We start from the raw sequence: 16,945 nt of genomic DNA on the forward strand, positions 1-16,945 counted from the left end.
CGGGTAAATCCAATTCAGCAATCCCAGGCGCTCCCTGGTAACTGTCACTGCTCTAAGTGCCTCCAAATGATCCACGTAGAAAAGAAACTCACACCCAGAGAGTGAGTGCAGCAGCTGAAACCGGAAAAGCGGGCGGAGGGGCAGAGACTCCCAACAGCGATGCTCTTTGAAACCCGCTCTGGCTGCCTGCACGACAGGAAAGGAAAGGCTCCGAGCAACGAGGGAGCCCAGGGTCCCCACCGGCGCTCCTGGCTGCCGGCTGAGGACGGTCAGGGCCCGCGGGCAGGCGTCCCGGAGGCCACAGCCACCCACGCCGCCGGCTGGCCCCTCTCCCCCTCCCGAACCTGTCATCACAGCGAGAGGGACATCGGGCCCTCCCCGGGGAGGACTCCCACCCCGCCCCCGCCTGAGCGGCCATGGCCAGAGGCCGCGGCGGACCCTGTCTGGGCACGGGGAGGGAGTGTGGCCGGGCGGCGAGCCCTCGGGGTGTGGGGCGGGCGGTCCCCTGCGCACGCGGTTCTGCTCCTCCTCACGGGGCCTCTTACCTCATCCANTGGCTGGGCACAGGGAGGGAGTGTGGCCGGGCGGCGAGCCCTCGGGGTGTGGGGCGGGCGGTCCCCTGCGCACGCGGTTCTGCTCCTCCTCACGGGGCCTCTTACCTCATCCACTAACGGGTGGCTGTCGGCTAGGGGATCGAAAGGCAGGAACACGAGCAGCGCCGGCCCTTTCTTCAGCTCGTTGTTGAGCAGGAGGCTCTTGCCGCCGTGTGGCCGCAGCCAGCGCAGCAGCGCCTCGCGGTTCTCCAAGGCCCACTTGTGGATGCTCTCGGCCGTGTAGTTGGCGGCCTCCCCGGGAAAGACCTGCGGAGGATGACACGGGGCGGGTGGAGGCAGGGCGGCTCAGGCCCCGCCCGCCCCGTCCCTCCATGCCCGCGTGCAGCAGGGAGACCCGGGCTGCCCCCTCCCCCACACACACACACAGCAGCCCTGCACAAGCGCTTGCGAAGGCAGGAGTGGCCTCGAGAAGTGACCGTCACATCCCAGAGCCCTCCGGCTCCCCTTAGACGGACCCACCCCCCAGCGGAGCGCTGTCCCTATCCTCCGCCCTGGCCAAGAGGACCTATTTCGTCTTACTGGGTTCTCAGAGAAGCAGCAGTGAATGCCCAAGGGAAGAGAAAATACCAAGTCAAGGATCCCTTGGACTTTTACACTGCTTCCTCAAAGATCGGCTCATACGGGCAGGAGCCCTGCCCCGCCAGGTCAGGGGCTTGTATCTGCTTTGGTCACCTGGAGCCCCAGGGACTAGAAGAACAAATATTTGAACGAATCCACGAATGACCTAGAACTTGTATCAGGACACAGATCACGCTCACATGTACGGAATGAAGGAAAGAGACACTAAGATTTTTTGCGCTTTTTTTCTGTAACAACCAAAGTATGTCAACATAAAATTATTACTGAAATTCCAACAATACGAATCACTGGGTTTTAAACAAACCTCCCAAATTTTTTTGCAGTGCTTTGGAGGGTTCCACAAAGTGAGATATTTTATAATCTCCAAAGCAGAGACTTAAATTGCCTCGTGACAAAGACGTCCCCGGCCTGTTTAAAATACTGGTGTCCCAGTGATACTGCATTTGATAAAAGGAATTCTGCTGTTCCACCAACCAACCAACCAACCTTAGAAACTACACACCCGATGCAGTAAAACCCAATGTATCTGTGAGCGCCATTCTCAGCACCCTGCCTTCTCTTCTCTACTGTAAGCTCCTTGCTCCGTGCCCTCCCCTGTAAATGCACCCGCTGCGCGCTGGCGGTAAGAGGCAATGGAGGAGAAGGGCACGCGGGGAGAGCAGTGGAAGTCAGAAGCTCAGACGGAGGCACGAGAAGAGCAGGAGAGAAACCACCACCGCAGGGTCCTCCACGTGGGCCGGCGGGAGTTTGAAAAACATACCCAAACCCAGTATGTGCATTTCTATTTGGAAAGCACAAAAATCCATTTGACTTTCGGAATACGAACTACAAGAAATAAAGCAGAGCATCTGGGCTATGAGGGACCTGCGGAAGCCAGGGGGACTGGCCCCCAAGGGGGCCCCCCGGGCGTGAGACTCGCGCACTGGGCCGAGGGGAGCACGGGTTGAACGGGCCGCGGACAGGGGCTGCAGGGACACGGGCCTCCGCTCACACGGTCAGTGAAGTCAGACAGAAAACAGGTAAGAACAATAAACTCTCGGTGCTGGCACTGAGGAAGCAACGATAAAAGAAGAGGCACAGGACTAAGCGGGACGCAGGCCAAAAGCTTAGAAACAGTGGAGGGGGGCTGGCCCACCAAGAGGCAAGGAAATCAGGGAACAAAGACGACCACAGAAAACAGAGGCTCTGTCGCCTCGGTTAACTTAACAAGAACTTCAAAATCCGTTTCCTCAGCTACGGAGAAAAGCACGTCACATTAGTACTCCTGACGAGCGGCACAAATGAACAAGCGATGTCCTCGCCTGATGGAAGCTTAACCTCCGAGGACACGGGCCCAGAGCACCAATTCTCCAACAGAATAATCCTGCCGTTGCACCCAAGGAGGAAAACTAATGAGGCCGTGCCAAAATCGAAGAACATAAACAAAGAATTTCTAGATGTTACATTCCAGAGCCCTCTAACGCCTGGGTTCCTAACTGGGGACCAGGGCTCGAGAGCGGGGTTGTCGAAACTCTAAGTTTGCACATAAAATCATGTACACTTTCCTAGGGTGAGTGCCCACAGATTTTATCTAATTCTCAAAGAAGTCCATGACCTAGACAAGGTTAAGAACCACTGCGCTAATATAAATGTGATTTCAAAATACTTACAAGTGATGTGTTGAAATGTCTATGTAAATACACACTTCCAGAGTGTACTAAGGATACCAGTTTCGCAAGATGTTTATTTGTGATAACCCCAAATCGTACTGTTCCTAGGTAATCTGAAACAGAAAATGTTCCTTTATTAAAGAAAAAGCCTATGCCTTAAAACAACCACAAAACCCAATCATCAAGTCCTGCTGCACAAATTCCCCAGAGCGAAGCTCTTTCTGGCCACGTGCCTAAACAGAGTGGGAGCATGAGCTGGAGGAACCTCCCCCTCAACCCACCTCGCGGGTCCCCCGGAGTTACGTCCCTGACAATCACCCGCACTCTGTCTCCCTGCGATGGTCTCACCTGCTACCCGGTTCCCCTCGCTGGGTCCCGCCAGAGGGCCCAGACGCTGCTGTGTGTGGACACTTCCATGGCTGGCCTCTCATCGTTCAGATGTCAACTCCAGCCCCACCTCCTCCTAGAAGCCTTCCCCGACCACCCCGCCTCAATGCAAACACTTAGAGGGTGAAGTCTGTAATGGGAACCGGGGGCTTCCTCCCCACTCAGGTAAGTCTCTCTACCATGACTCTATTTTTTTATAGCACTTACTAACATCTACATAATCTGCTTGACTTGTTTTCATTTTCTTCAGTCCGGCTTCCTCTGAACTTCTGTGAAATTAGGAAACTGGTTTACTGCTATTACCCCAGCACGTGTAGCAGGGCCTGGGCATATTAAGAGCTCAATAAATACTGGCTACACGAATGAATGTAGCACGAACAAGGAACTCATACAAGTTAATACGAAAAAGAAAGCAATTCAAAATGGGCAAGCCAAAGGAAAAAAAGTAAAAGGCTTAGAAGTACATGAAAATACACTCAACTTCCCTCTTTCAGAGGAAAGCAAATTAAAACAGGACACCCCTTCCTACCCTCCAACTGTCCCAAACTTGAGACACGGGAGGTATCAAGCACGGTGAGCGGTGGAGAGCTGCTACCCAGCCACGGCGCTGGTGGGAGGCGGGAAGCGGCCGCCACCTGCGACCGCAGGGAGACGCGGACACAGGCTGCGGCCCGCTGCTTCTCCACACGCGTGCACCCATAGTCACGCGGAAGGACAGTCACCAAGAAATACTCTGCAGATGTTAAAAACATGGGGCAGGGCTATCTACACAGTAGGAACATCTTCTAGAGACATATGCGAGTGAAAAAGCAAGCTACAAGATAAAGTACACCTATTTATTTAAAAGGGTGGCTCAATCGGTTAAGGGTCCGACTCTTGGTTTGGCTCAGGTCACGAGCTCATGGATCCGTGAGATCGAGCCCCGTGATGGGCTTGGCGCTGCCAGCGGGGAGCCTGCTGGGCATTCTCTCTCTCCTTCTCTCTCTGCGGCCCCCGCCCCCCACTTGTGCTGTCTCTCAGAATAAAAAAAATAACTCACACCTTATAAAACAACGTACATTTTTTTCCTATGGGCTCCTATGTTTAGAAAAGTATAAAGACTCCAAAAAGATAAGAAAAATAGTTGGGGAGGGAGGCTCAGGGGAAGAGATAAAAGAAAGAGTAAGCTTTCTTTCCTTTTCCCCAAGGAGTACACATAGTATTTGTGTGCCTAAAAATGAACTAAAATATCTAGTAATAGTGGAGAGCTAGTGGATAAGATGATGTAGGAAAAGGTACATTCTTTCCTACCTCCTTCCTGCTTTATTAGCTATTAAATAAGACACGTTTATAAACGTTACCGAGTTATATCCACGCAGTCAAAATGTAACAACGCTAAGGCTCTAACACAGGAGCTTCTAGCTGCAGCCCCCTCTCTGGCAGTGGTGCCGTCTTCCTCTCAGACAAGGCTCCTCTCAGACAAGGCAGGAGTGGCAGGGAGGAAGCGGGGACGGCAATCCCCAACGCCACATTGTGGACAATCTTTCCCGCAAGTCTGAGGAGTTTAAAACAGCACAAAACCAGGGCACCTGGGTGGCTTATGCAATTAAGCATCTGACTTCGGCACAGGTCATGATCTCACAGTTCGTGAGTTTGAGCCCCGCACCGGGCTGTCTGCTGTCAGTGCAGAGCCTGCTTCGGATCCTCTGACCCCTCTCTCTGCCCCTCCCCCACTTGTGCATGCTCTAAGAAATAAACAAATGTTAAAAATAATAATAAAAAAATAAAATGACACGAAACCAAAGAAACACTGGAAGAATAAGTCAGAAACGACAGAGATTGGTTACATATGGAAGGAAGGGGGGCCGGGGCAGGAAAGGAGAGGAAACGGGGTTCCGGAGAACAGGGGTGAGGCAGCCTGGCCCTCTCCTCACCCCTGTGTGTGTCAGCCCCTCGGAACCAAAGCATGGTTCACACCCTTCACGTACTCAAGAGCTAAAATCATGAAACCAACCACAGCGTGGGGGAGCCGACATGGAACACAAGCCCTAACAGACAAGCCCGTCGCTCCACAGGAGGGTAGTTAAGAACAGAGTCACAGCACAGTATCGGACTAAGCTCTATGAATCTAAAGACGAGCTAGGATTCCCAGGGTGGGCGGGCCAAGTTCTGCAGTAATGGAGAGCTATACTCCGGGGAGGGGCTGGCGTCAGAAGGAAGCAGTACAAACCTACAGCTTTTCTCACACGCGTGCACACGCACGTAACAGAGGCAGAGCTACAGATGTCCACAGACTTGTGGGTATAAACACATACACGTCGTAGCTTTCCTTGCTGAAAAGGCCTCCAAGCTATGACACCTCATACCACAGAGCACACCCAGCACCCAGATCTTGGTTTCTGAAGGCCCATTCTTCAGTAAGAGAAACTAGGGCTCCCTGGACAAGAAGCTAATTCCGGAGCTGAGGCAAGGCAAGTACAAAAGGAGACGGAAACGTTTTGTGCCACAATGAAGGCGTGCTCGTAAAAGGATGAAACTTGTTCAAAGGACATAGGAGCCAACCCGAGATGCTCCTAATGGTGAAGGCTGGAACTATCTGAGCAACAAAATAAAACAATGAGCGCTACTCCTGAAAAGTGTCAAGGTCGAACAAGACAAGGGAAGACTACAGAGTTCTCACAGGTCGGAGGAGACGAAGGAGAAAAAAGAATTTTATGTGATGTGGGATTCCAGATTGGACACTCGGACAGAAAAGAAACAGTGAAAACACAGGAAAAATGCAAATGAGGTCTGTGGCTCAGTTGCTAATACTGTACCAGGTCACCTGGGGGACTCAGTTGGTTAAGCATCTGACTTCGGCTCAGGTCAAGATCTCAGGGTTTGTGGGTTCAAGCCCTGTATCGGGCTCTGTGCTGACAGCTCAGAGCCTTGAGCCTGCTTCGGATTCACTGCCTCCCGCCTTCCCTCTCTCTCTCTCAAAAATAAACACACGTTAAAATTTTTTTTAAGAAAAAAAATAAAATCATAATACCGCACCGATGTTTCTTTCTTAGTTTTGGCCCAAGCACCTGTATAACAAATGGCTATATAATATGTGAACACTGGGGGAAGCGAGGCGAAGGTAGAAAATTGAGGAACTCCCTGTTCTATTTCTGCAACTTTTCTACAAGTATAAAATTAGCTCAAAATTTGAATTTTAACGAATGGCATAACATGTAAGTTCAGACCCCAAAGCTGTCAGAAGAGAAAGCGGGATGTAAGAGAGGGTGTGGACCGGTAGAAGATACCAGTCTCCAAGAGAAGGCTAACTCCTGGTGGACGGCCACAGCTAAGGAGAGAAGGAAGGAAGGAAAGAGGAGGCAGCCAGCGAGGAAATGGATCTGAAAGCCCGCCAACACCAGCAACATGGTTTCCTGGAGCAGAGGAATAAAAAGCGACAGCCGCCCCCAAAGCTGAAAAGGCCCATTCAGAGCCCTGTTTCACGGCACTAAAAGGACTGGACAGGCTGCCCGCACACAGCACAATCTCACAGACCCGGACAGATCACAATTTCAGAACTTTATTTTTCACACATACAGAGATCTACAAAAATCACACATCTATGTTCAGTACCTGCGTATAGCAGAAATCTTGCCAGAAGCAGCAGCTTAAATGTGCACTCTCCTGTGTACAAGGAGTGCCTGAATTAGCAGAGGAAGTTTAGAGTGTAAGAAAGACACACAAAAAACCACTCCTCGTCTCCACATGCAGAACATTTTCTGTGAAGTAGGACCCCAAGGCTTTCCACAGTAGGGGTCTCTGTCATTTATAAAATTAGAGTAGTTTCGGGGGCGCCGGGGGGGCTCAGTCAGTTAAGTGTCTGACTTCAGTGCAGGTCATGATCTCATGGCTCATGGGATCCGGCCCTAAGTTGGGCTCTGTGCTGGCAGCGTGGAGACTGCTTGGGATTCTCTCTCCCTGCCTCCCTGCCTCTCCCCAGCTTGTTTGCATGCACTCTCTCTCTCAAAATAAATAAACTTAAACAAATTTAATTAAATAAACAAATTCGGAATAATGCTCTCCCCTCCTCTACCAGAAGGTCAAACAATGACATACATGATCATATTCAATTAATTTTTAAAAAGTTTGAAGTCTGCAGTTCCCACAGCTGGTCATACAGGCAACTACGTAGGCCAAGGTGGCCACAGCGCAAAGACTGGCCCTTTCGCTGCTTGCTGCAAAAGGTGCTGAGCCCCCGGCGTCAGGTGGCTCGGCTGCGAGGCAGCCCACAGCACACACAGCCACCATGTGGGTCCCTGCACCACATCGCGGTTTGCGTGCTCTCAGTGATCAATACTCTTACGCGGATTCGTTAGTCGTACCTACTACCTTCAGCACCTAGCAATCTGCCCACGCTATCTTTTGAGGCTGGGATTCTCTGCTGCTGATGGGAAACTCCACCCCTGCATCCCGCACTACTCCCCCCTAGCATGGCTTCTGCTGACCTTCCTGTGCCTTCCATCTTCCACTGTCATCCTTTACCTCTTGGCAGCCACCAAGGCCGCACTGAGGATGGAAGAACCTGAAATTCCATCTGGTTTCTGCTCAGATCCATCTGGCTCACTTGTGATCTCTGGTTTACATCAAGGTTTTTGTTTTGGGGCTTTTGCATAATGTTTTAATATCAGAGTACTTTATTTTGCTTAAAACCATGTGCCCTAAGTTCCATTTTTAATATTAAAACTTCAGTTTAGTATCAGGGTAAAGCACACACACACGGAGGGAAGAACTACCTCAGGGAGGCAAAAATGTTAAAATTCTCAAACATTCTAGAAGGAGTAACAACAGCTTCTTTTGTTAGGAAAGAGGATAGATTTTTAATGGTTTTGAAATCAATAAGGCATCTGCCCCCAGTACAGTTTGACAACTCACACCCCCTAATAACAGGTCGTCAGGAGCACAAATCTGAAACACCTAACCCAGGGGTGTGCTTGCCGGGTGCTCAGCAGCCCCAGAAAAACTCGCGTCGCCCTGGGACACCTGGATAAGAGGTGTGTACAGAGCGGCACAGTCCCACGGGGCAGCCACACACTACTGTGACTAACAAGCACTTGAATTATGAGCAAGTAAGCGACTACTTTTCTCTTTGATATTAATTTTAATGCAATACTCAACTCAGTCACTGGACAACTATTACAATATATAAAACAACGTGGGATATAAATCTTTTCCACTGTAACTTTCATGTAATCTAAGCACAGATTAAGTATTTCCAATGAAAATCCAGCAGCTGAATTGAGATATGCTTTTAAGTGTAAAAGCGTAAAGGACTTGGTTCAAAAACTATATATAAAATATCTCAATAGTTTTTATATTGACTGCCTGTTGAAATGGCAATAATTTGGATACACTGGGTTAAATTAAATGTATTATTTTATATACATAAGTTATTTTTATCAGTTTCTTCTTAACTTAAAAATACTTTTTTTTAAATGTTTTTATTCATTTTTTTGAGAGACAAAAAGAAACAGAGCATGAGCAGGGGAGGGGCAGAGAGAGAGGGAGATAGAGAGTCCAAAGCAGGCTCCAGGCTCCAAGTTGTCTGCACAGAGCCTGACACGGGGCTTGAACCTGTGAACCGTGAGACCATGACCTAAGCCGAAGTCGGACGCTTAACAGACTGAGCCACCCAGGCGCCCTTAACCAATGAATCTTAAAAATGGTCAATGATCTGGGAAGGAGACCTAAGAGAATTTCTCACATTTTTTCCCCCACAAAAATGCCTTCAACAGTAGAGGACGATTATTTTTAAACACTTTAAGTTTATTTATTTACTTTTGAGTAAGTGAGAGAGAGACAGAGGCAGAAAGAGAATCCCAAGCAGGCTCCACACTGTCAGTGCAGAGCCTGATGTGGGGCTCGAACCCATGAATTGCAATCAAGAGTCAGACACGTAACCGACTGAGTCACCCAGGTGCCCCAATTACTTTTATTTTAAAATATCTTTATTTTATTTTTAAAAGTGTGTCCGTATCTCTCCTTCAGGAAGGAAAAGGTGGGTCTCCAGATCTCGTGACTCTAGGTATAAACTGCTGAGCTCCTGAAATGAATTCTCCCTCAGCAGCCTGGAGCTAACCGCCCCCACGCGCTGCACAGGAAGGTGCCCAAGGAGACCCTGAAAGAACGCACAGAAGCACAGGCACTGAGCAGTGCGGACACCTTTCTGCCAGGCCCGGCCACGTGCTGACCAGGGGACATCTGTGTGAGCTCACCTGCCAGGGCTCATGGAGCAAAGTCGAGTATCAGGTCAAGAACAAGACCCATAAAGAGAACTGATGACAAATACAGCATGCTAGCTCAAAACTAACAGCACTGGATTATGTCATGTGGCTTAACCAGCATGGCTACGAGGTCACGGAGTCCCTGGGAAACCTCTCTGGAGTCTGCGTTCTGGAAAGCAGGGACATTCCAAAAGGCAAACCTGCATCATAGTACCTTCCACCCTGGAAACGACCCTCGTTTTACTCTGCACTCTGTCATTTTTATTACCTTCTGCTCTCCCAGTCTTCTTTCCAAGGTTTTAGACGAGGCAGAAAAAAAGGGAAACAGTAAGACTATGTAAAAAGGAATAACCACCCCCTCCCGTTATTCATCATTTACAGAGTGATTCATAATTATTCAAGGGATGACTTCCCACATTTCCAATAAAACATTCACCCAAATGAAAAAACCTTCAAAGAAATGTAACAGATCACAGAAATGTCTGTTTTCAACATATGAACTATAGCTATTATTTGCATTTTGTCCCTAGAAACGTCACCTTGAGATATTTCAAAAGTCAATATAAGGCACGAAGCAATTATCTAGAGATTAATCCGGTGCTGAGCGCCCCAGATCACAGCACGCACACTCCAGTGCCTGCCACGATGCTGCTAAATGCTTCGCCGTGACTTCTAATTTCTCGTGAATTAGGGAGGAGAGCTAGATACACACATCATGAGCACTAACACCTGCACCCCTCCGTCCTCTCTTTTAACCAAAGCACAATATGACATGATCAATTCCAATACTTTGCTTGTGTGTACTTCAATTAAACTCCTTTCTGTTCTGACACGTTCAGGGAAGGAAGGACTTCACAAAAGAAACGCACCGGCTTACAAATCCCTCCGCCATCCCCACGTAGGCTGCCCTTCGGTCTAGCACAGGGGCCGTTCAACAACCTTTCCCACATATAAAAACAATTCTTAGCTCCCAGGCCCACAAAAACAGGCCAAGGTGCATTTTCAAGCTCAAATGTCTCTTAGGGGCAGCCAGCGCAAAGCTCCCCCATCTTATAGACGGGGACCCTGAAGACCAGTCGGAAGCAAGGACTGGGCGAGCCCGGGTCGCACAGGGCACCTGCCACTAAAATGACTCATTAGGAGACTCGGTCCAGACCCATGGGAACTTCGTGCTGGGAAGACACTAATAAAGCTCAAGGGAAAATCAGAAAACAATGCTGGCTGCCGAGTGGGAACACAGCCAACTAGTGCAGCAGGAGCTCCAGGAAGGGAGCTGGTGGGAAGGAAAGCTCCACTTCACGTCCCTCACGTGCCACACGCAACATTTCCACGTAGGCCTGGAAAACCTAGAAAGGCGGGTAGTAACTAGGGAAAGGGATTACGGTACAGCAGTATCAAGGGCGAAGGCCGGGAGGCAGGAGAGACCATACGTGCCACGTGCATCACCCCCGGGGAGCAGGAGCACAGGGGAGAAACGGGACCCTGGCTTCCTCGCTCGGCTCCCCTTCTACCGTTTTGCGACGGCCTGAGTTTGCTCCTGCCGCTGTAACAAAGTACCACAAATTCAGTAGATTAAAATGACATAAATTAATCTCACGGTTCTGGAGGACAGAGGCCCAAAACGGGCCTCACTGGGCTAACATCAGGGGGTCAGCAGGGCAGGCCCCTTCTGGAGGCTCCGGGGGAGAAGAATGCACGTCCCGGCCCCCTCCCGCCCCCACCCGTGCTCCTTGGCTCACGGCGCCACCCACCTTCAAAGCTAGGGATGGCGGGACAAGTCCTTCTCAAACCCTCACTTTGATACCATCCTTTGCCTCTCAATTCCAACTTTTTTTAACGTTCACTTATTTATTTTGAGAAAGAGACAGAAAGAGCAAGCGGTTTAAGGCAGACAGAGAGCGAGAGCAAGAGAGAGAGACAGAGAGAGAGAGAGAATCCCAAGAAGGCTCTGCACTGTCAGCACAGAGCCCGATGTGGGGCTCAAACTCACAAACTCCAAGTTCACGACCTGACCAGAAACTAAGAGTCAGACACTTCACTGTCTGAGCCACCCAAGTACCCCTGCCTCCCAATTCCAATTCAAGGCTCCTCCTGATTACACTGGGCCACTCGGATATAACCCAGGATCATCCCCCCTTCTCAAGGGCGGCTGATGAGCAGCTTGCGTTCCCTCGTGCCTCGTAAGGGACACACTCCCGGGCATCTTTGGGGAGCCGTTACTCTGCCCACCGCAATGGCCTCGCGTCCGTAACAACCTCCTCAGAGCCTGGTCCTCGCCCGAGACCGTCACGGCTCCTACCTGAGGGAGTGGCAGTGAGGGCGGCGTCACCCGGAGAAAGGGCTGGACTCACGCAAGGGCTCGGCCCTGCATCAGCTCACCGACTCAACTTTACATAAAAAGTGGTCAAGGAGAGACTGGAACTTGGTTTGTCTACACGGAGTTATTTCACTATAAGCTTGTGACTTTATTATAAATGGTCCCTGAAAGTTTTTCAAGATTTTAATGTTTTTAGTTCTTTGGAGTCTTATCCCAGCTTCAAAAACAAAAAACATCAAACAAGCAAACAAAACCCTTAAAGAAGTAGGATTAACACACACACACATTCTAAATAGGACAACCTTCAAATGGTAGAAAACATCCTAAAACAAGTAGAAAATGAAGATGATGCTATTTTTTAAATACAAGGAATTAAAAAAGTCAAAATATCTACATTCCTATATGGGTTCAAGGAATCAAAATATCTATAAATGATGTTTTGCTTCTGAGCTCCCACACACCTTTGGCTCTCCCCAACCCGTCTGTCTTCTCTCTAGCTTCCTACGCTCACCTGAAGGCCGACACCTCATCCTCTGGGAAACCCTGGCCACTCCAGCACCATCTCCCCTGAGCAGTTTCCCATGATCTGACGTGGATGGCCGCCTGCACGCCCCAGCGACCTGTCACAGACTCATCCCCGGACTGTCCACCACAACACCCGGTGGCACTAAACGGTACTAGATTCATCTCTGCACTTGGAGCACAGGAGATCTCAAATGTCTGTTGAATTAGTAAGTCATGCTCCTGAATCTTTGAGTGCGGAGAGGTCTGCTTTGGGCTTTATTTCTTACCTAACAGCATCTACAAGGCTTGAGAGAGAAATCACAATGGGAATAAAAGCATCTCCTGTGGACTATAATGATATCCTTGCTAAAATAACAGCACATAACAAAAAGTCAGTTTTAAGTACAGGAACAAAAAGTATGGAGTGTCTAACATGCTTATTCTAATGTGCATTAATCACCCAGAGGGCCTCAGGACACAGGGAGACTCTTAGGAAAAGATTTCCCTCTATGAGAGAGTATGGCGACAATGAATGAGATTATCCAAGAAAACCAACTGACCCTAGAACCTGTTTCATTCACGAGAATTGTTAAACCCAATGCCTGATCCAAACTCCTAAGAGTCAGACCCAGGAACCCAAGAAAAAAAGCAATCGCAGAGTTAACGCTGGCTAAGAAATCAGTCCCTTGTTTTTTCAATACCTTAGAGAATGTCACTTACAGAATAAGAAAACCCTACCCTTAAGACTTCGTGATGCTATATAAAATTTCACAATCTAACAGGAAAGTGCTCCAAAAAAAATTAGCTTTATTCATCAATAAGGATATGGAGGAGAGCACTTCTGTGTCCTGACTCAATTCTACCAGCAAATCACAGCCCAATCTGACGCCACCTGGTGGAGTAGAGGCACCCTACATTGGGATAAGAAGTCCTTACCGTATATGGAGCATGGTGGAGGCGGGGGTGTGTTCAGTGGGTTAAGTGTCCGACTTCAGCTCAGGTCATGATCTCAGAGTTTGCGGGTCTGAACCCTGCTTCGGACTCTATGCTGACAGCCTGGAGCCTGCTTCAAATCCTGTGTCTCCCCCTCTCTCTGCCCCTCCCCTGCTTGGGCTTGCTTGCTCTCTCTCACGCGCTCTTTCTCTCAAAAATAAACAAAAATAGAAGCCTTTCCTTCAACAAATTCCTCTTTAAAAAATTCATTACAACAGTTATCCACCAAAGGCTGTTCCTTAGAAAATGAATGCCGAAAGGTTCCCTAGTCAACTACGTTTAGGAATTCCTGAGAGGCAGAAGAAAATAGAAAGGACAACCTGAATTCCTGATTTATTGTATTCTCAAGGTGGCATTTAAGTACCATGGGAATTCCGGTTCAATTCACACGTCAGGGGCAGTGAAAAGTCAGGGGAAAGAAGGTGTAAGAAGAACACACCAGGCAGGGGTCCACCGGCTCCTGCTGTGAGTGCTGCCTACACATGGGGCTCAGGGATCCGACAGGCCAGGCGTGGGGGGAAGGGGCCCCAGGGACTTAACAACCCAATGTTCAAATCAGTCACTTGAGCGATTTCGAGGTACACTGCCCGTTATTAGAGCCATTCATTTAACCTTTCCCGGACAGCACGGGTCAAGCAGGGCGCTGCAGTGGCAGGGCAAAACCACAGCCACTAGGCCTTCGATGAAAATACCATCTGAACAAAGCGGCTCGGCCCGGCGGGGGAGGGCCGCAGTCGCTGCCACCGTGAGAAGGGCAGGCCGCTCAGGCAGAAGCGACGAGCCCCGGAAGGCCTGTGTGCATTGGTCAGTCCGGAGACACAGGACCTGCCGTAGGCATCTGTTAGGTACAACACCTCCTTGGAGTGCTGCCGGCCAGGTGGCTTCCTCATGAAGCCCTACAGACGGCAGGCCTAGGAGTTCACTCACAGAGCACCGCACGCACGCCGGGGCCTTCTACAACACGCTCTGCTCTTCTCCGCACCCTTTCCAATGTCTGGCACACAAACTCCAACAAAGAAAAGTTCAACATTTTGTTCAAGTCTGCAGAGCCCATCCGCGGCGGGCGGAGGGTAAGGACCAGGCAGTGCCGGCGCCCAGGTCACTACTTCCCCCCCATCGCTGACACTGCGTCCCTGCTGTCGGCCAATGAAAAACACGATCGGAATTGGATGCCAATTCTCTCTTTGCAAAAAGTCACTGCATCATGGCACACTCTAACAACACTGTATCAGAACATGGCCTTAGAGCAAATAGTGAAACAATCGTAAGCGGGGGGTATCAAATAAGCAACTTAAAAACAATGACCTCTCTACCAAATTTTCTTTAGGCAAAAGAAGAAGGCCTGCCTGCCAAGATCAGATGTGAAAAGGTTCGAAGAGGCTCTGCAGCCTGGAACGAGTGGAGAACTGGTCAGAGACTAGTTTCCCTCCAAATCCTGAAATATACACAGACTGCTGGTCCACAATTAATCCGTTACTCAGCACTCAGAAATGATTAAACATTAATGAGGAATGTGTAAGGCCTATTACAAAAAATAAAAAGGTTTCGGTAACTGAATAATCACGCCGTGATCCTAGGAAGGCAAGCTAAATATTATGAACATGTCCATCACCTCTAAGTCAATTTATGCCTTTAATACAATTACAACCAAAATCCAGCCAGATGCATGGATGGATTTAAAAGGAGATTCTAGGGGCGCCTGCTTGGCCCAGTCGGTTAAGTGTCCAAATCTTGGTTTTGGCTCAGGTCGTGATCTCACAGTTTTGTGAGTTCGAGCCGTGCATTGAGCTCTGCGCTGGCAGCACAGAGCCTGCTTGGCACCCTCCCTCTCTGCCCATCCCCCACTTGCGTGGTCTTTCTCTCAAAATAAATTAAAAAAAAGAAGAAGAAGAAGATTCCATAGGATACAAGAACCAGAGGAAATGAAGTCCAGACTTCACCAGGTAACAACTTACAAAGCAAGAGACAGAATTATATTTATTCATATAAAAAGAGGTATCCAAACCAAGAGGAAACACAGAAATAGACCCACTTACATGGAAGAAAATATTTTGGATAAAGCCAGGCATGGTCAGGATGAGGGAAAATGGAAGCATTATTTTGTAACTGGTGCCGATTGGCCAGTAAGAAGAGGAGAAAAAAACTATTGTGCCCTGCACGTTAAGCCAAAAGAAATCCATGAAGAGCTAAACAAATTTTAAATTTAAAAGGAAAATAAACTACTTACTGATCAGATTTTTAGGGGGAAAAAAAATCAAAGCAAGCAAGAAAAAGGAACCACAGGTGTAACTACACGAACATACAGAACTGCTACATGAAAAACTTTATAAAAGTAAAATGGCGAGGGAGAAGACGGGCACACGTGTAACAAAGGGGCCCAGGCCTCCCAGCAGGCAGGCCTGCAGAGACGGACAGGTCAGCAGCAAGGCGGCCATCAGCAGGTGGAGGGCCTGGGCGACGGAGGTGAGAGGCAGCCGCTAGGAGGACGACGAGAGAGCACAGTCACGAAGTACCCGGTGGACAGTGTCCTCTCCTTTCCCTCATGACGACGAGTGGAGCGACCCGGCGCGGGACAAAGAGCTGTAAGAGAACGGCCAAGCGCCGCAGACCCCGCTCCGCCAGCTGGACGCCTGCGGCCACGGGACACATACATGCTCTCGGCACCGTCCCCGCTCCGAGGCGCGAGCTCACGCACGGCGCACTGACGGCCGCCGAGCTTCGAGACGAGCGTCAGTGTCCTGGCTGTTTCTGAGATAAGCACAGAAAGACAAAGGCGATGGAAAGACGCATGCGTTTCGTGACACTCAGGGTGCGTCGCACCGAGACAGTGGCCTCCCACCACCAAGGGCCAAATGCTTCTTTGGTTAAGCTCTCTAGTCCAGCGCTAAGCATGGCAGATGAGTCATGGGCCTCAATTTGTGTACACAATCTAAACACAGCCCTGAATTAAAATTTACACTCCAAACTATAAGAATAAAAAAAAAAGGGGGCACCCATGTTTCTCTTACTGAACATCTACAGTAAAATAAGTAAAATACCATCTGACTTCTGGATATGAGAAAGAAAAGCAGAAAGCAAACCAGACTCTCAAGGCAAGATTTATTTTAGTGGACATATCATGGAAAGTTATCATTCCAAATTTGTCTTTTTCTTCTAAAAATGGTCCGTTAACCTTATGTGAGAGGTGAAAAATGATGAATTAGGATGAACCTCCGCTCTCGAAAAGTTCACATGCAAGAGGATTTTACCAGACCCAACTAGAGTCACAAGTAAAGGTAATCTGACTGGATTTACTCTGAGAAGAAATTTCATGTAATCCTGTCAATATTAGTGATTTGACCAAAGAGGTTCATTTTGTTCCTTCAAGTAGTTTTTTACCCATTTATCACCTTCCTTTGCTTAGAAAATGAAAAACAAAACAAAACAGGAAAAGCTTACAAGATCTTTACTTGGAAAGGGTTCTTCTACAAATAGTATTTTGGAAACCTCTGAATGAGAAAAGTAATTTAAGGCAAATCATTAGCACATAACAGAAGCTAACTGGATAATAAAACATTCTTCCATGATCTTGGAATGTCCTCTTCTACTCAAGAACTTGAACGCTACCATCACCTCAGTGAATGGCTGCAGATAAGCCTCACAGGTACAGTTTTCAGTTGCGAT

General features: G+C 48.9%; 1 protein-coding gene across 1 annotated transcript in view; it reads right to left on the reverse strand.

The window, feature by feature from the left end:
• Positions 1-16,945, reverse strand: part of TXNDC11 (thioredoxin domain containing 11) — a 65,232-nt gene that overhangs the window by 21,768 nt on the left and 26,519 nt on the right. The window contains 2 exon segments of the mRNA XM_077773264.1: positions 660-860; positions 2,843-2,955. Coding sequence (XP_077629390.1) covers positions 660-860; positions 2,843-2,955 — 314 coding nt within the window.

The sequence above is a fragment of the Crocuta crocuta genome, unplaced genomic scaffold (assembly GCF_008692635.1).
Source record: "Crocuta crocuta isolate KB4526 unplaced genomic scaffold, BGI_CrCroc_1.0 scaffold16, whole genome shotgun sequence".
Lineage (NCBI taxonomy): Eukaryota > Metazoa > Chordata > Mammalia > Carnivora > Hyaenidae > Crocuta > Crocuta crocuta.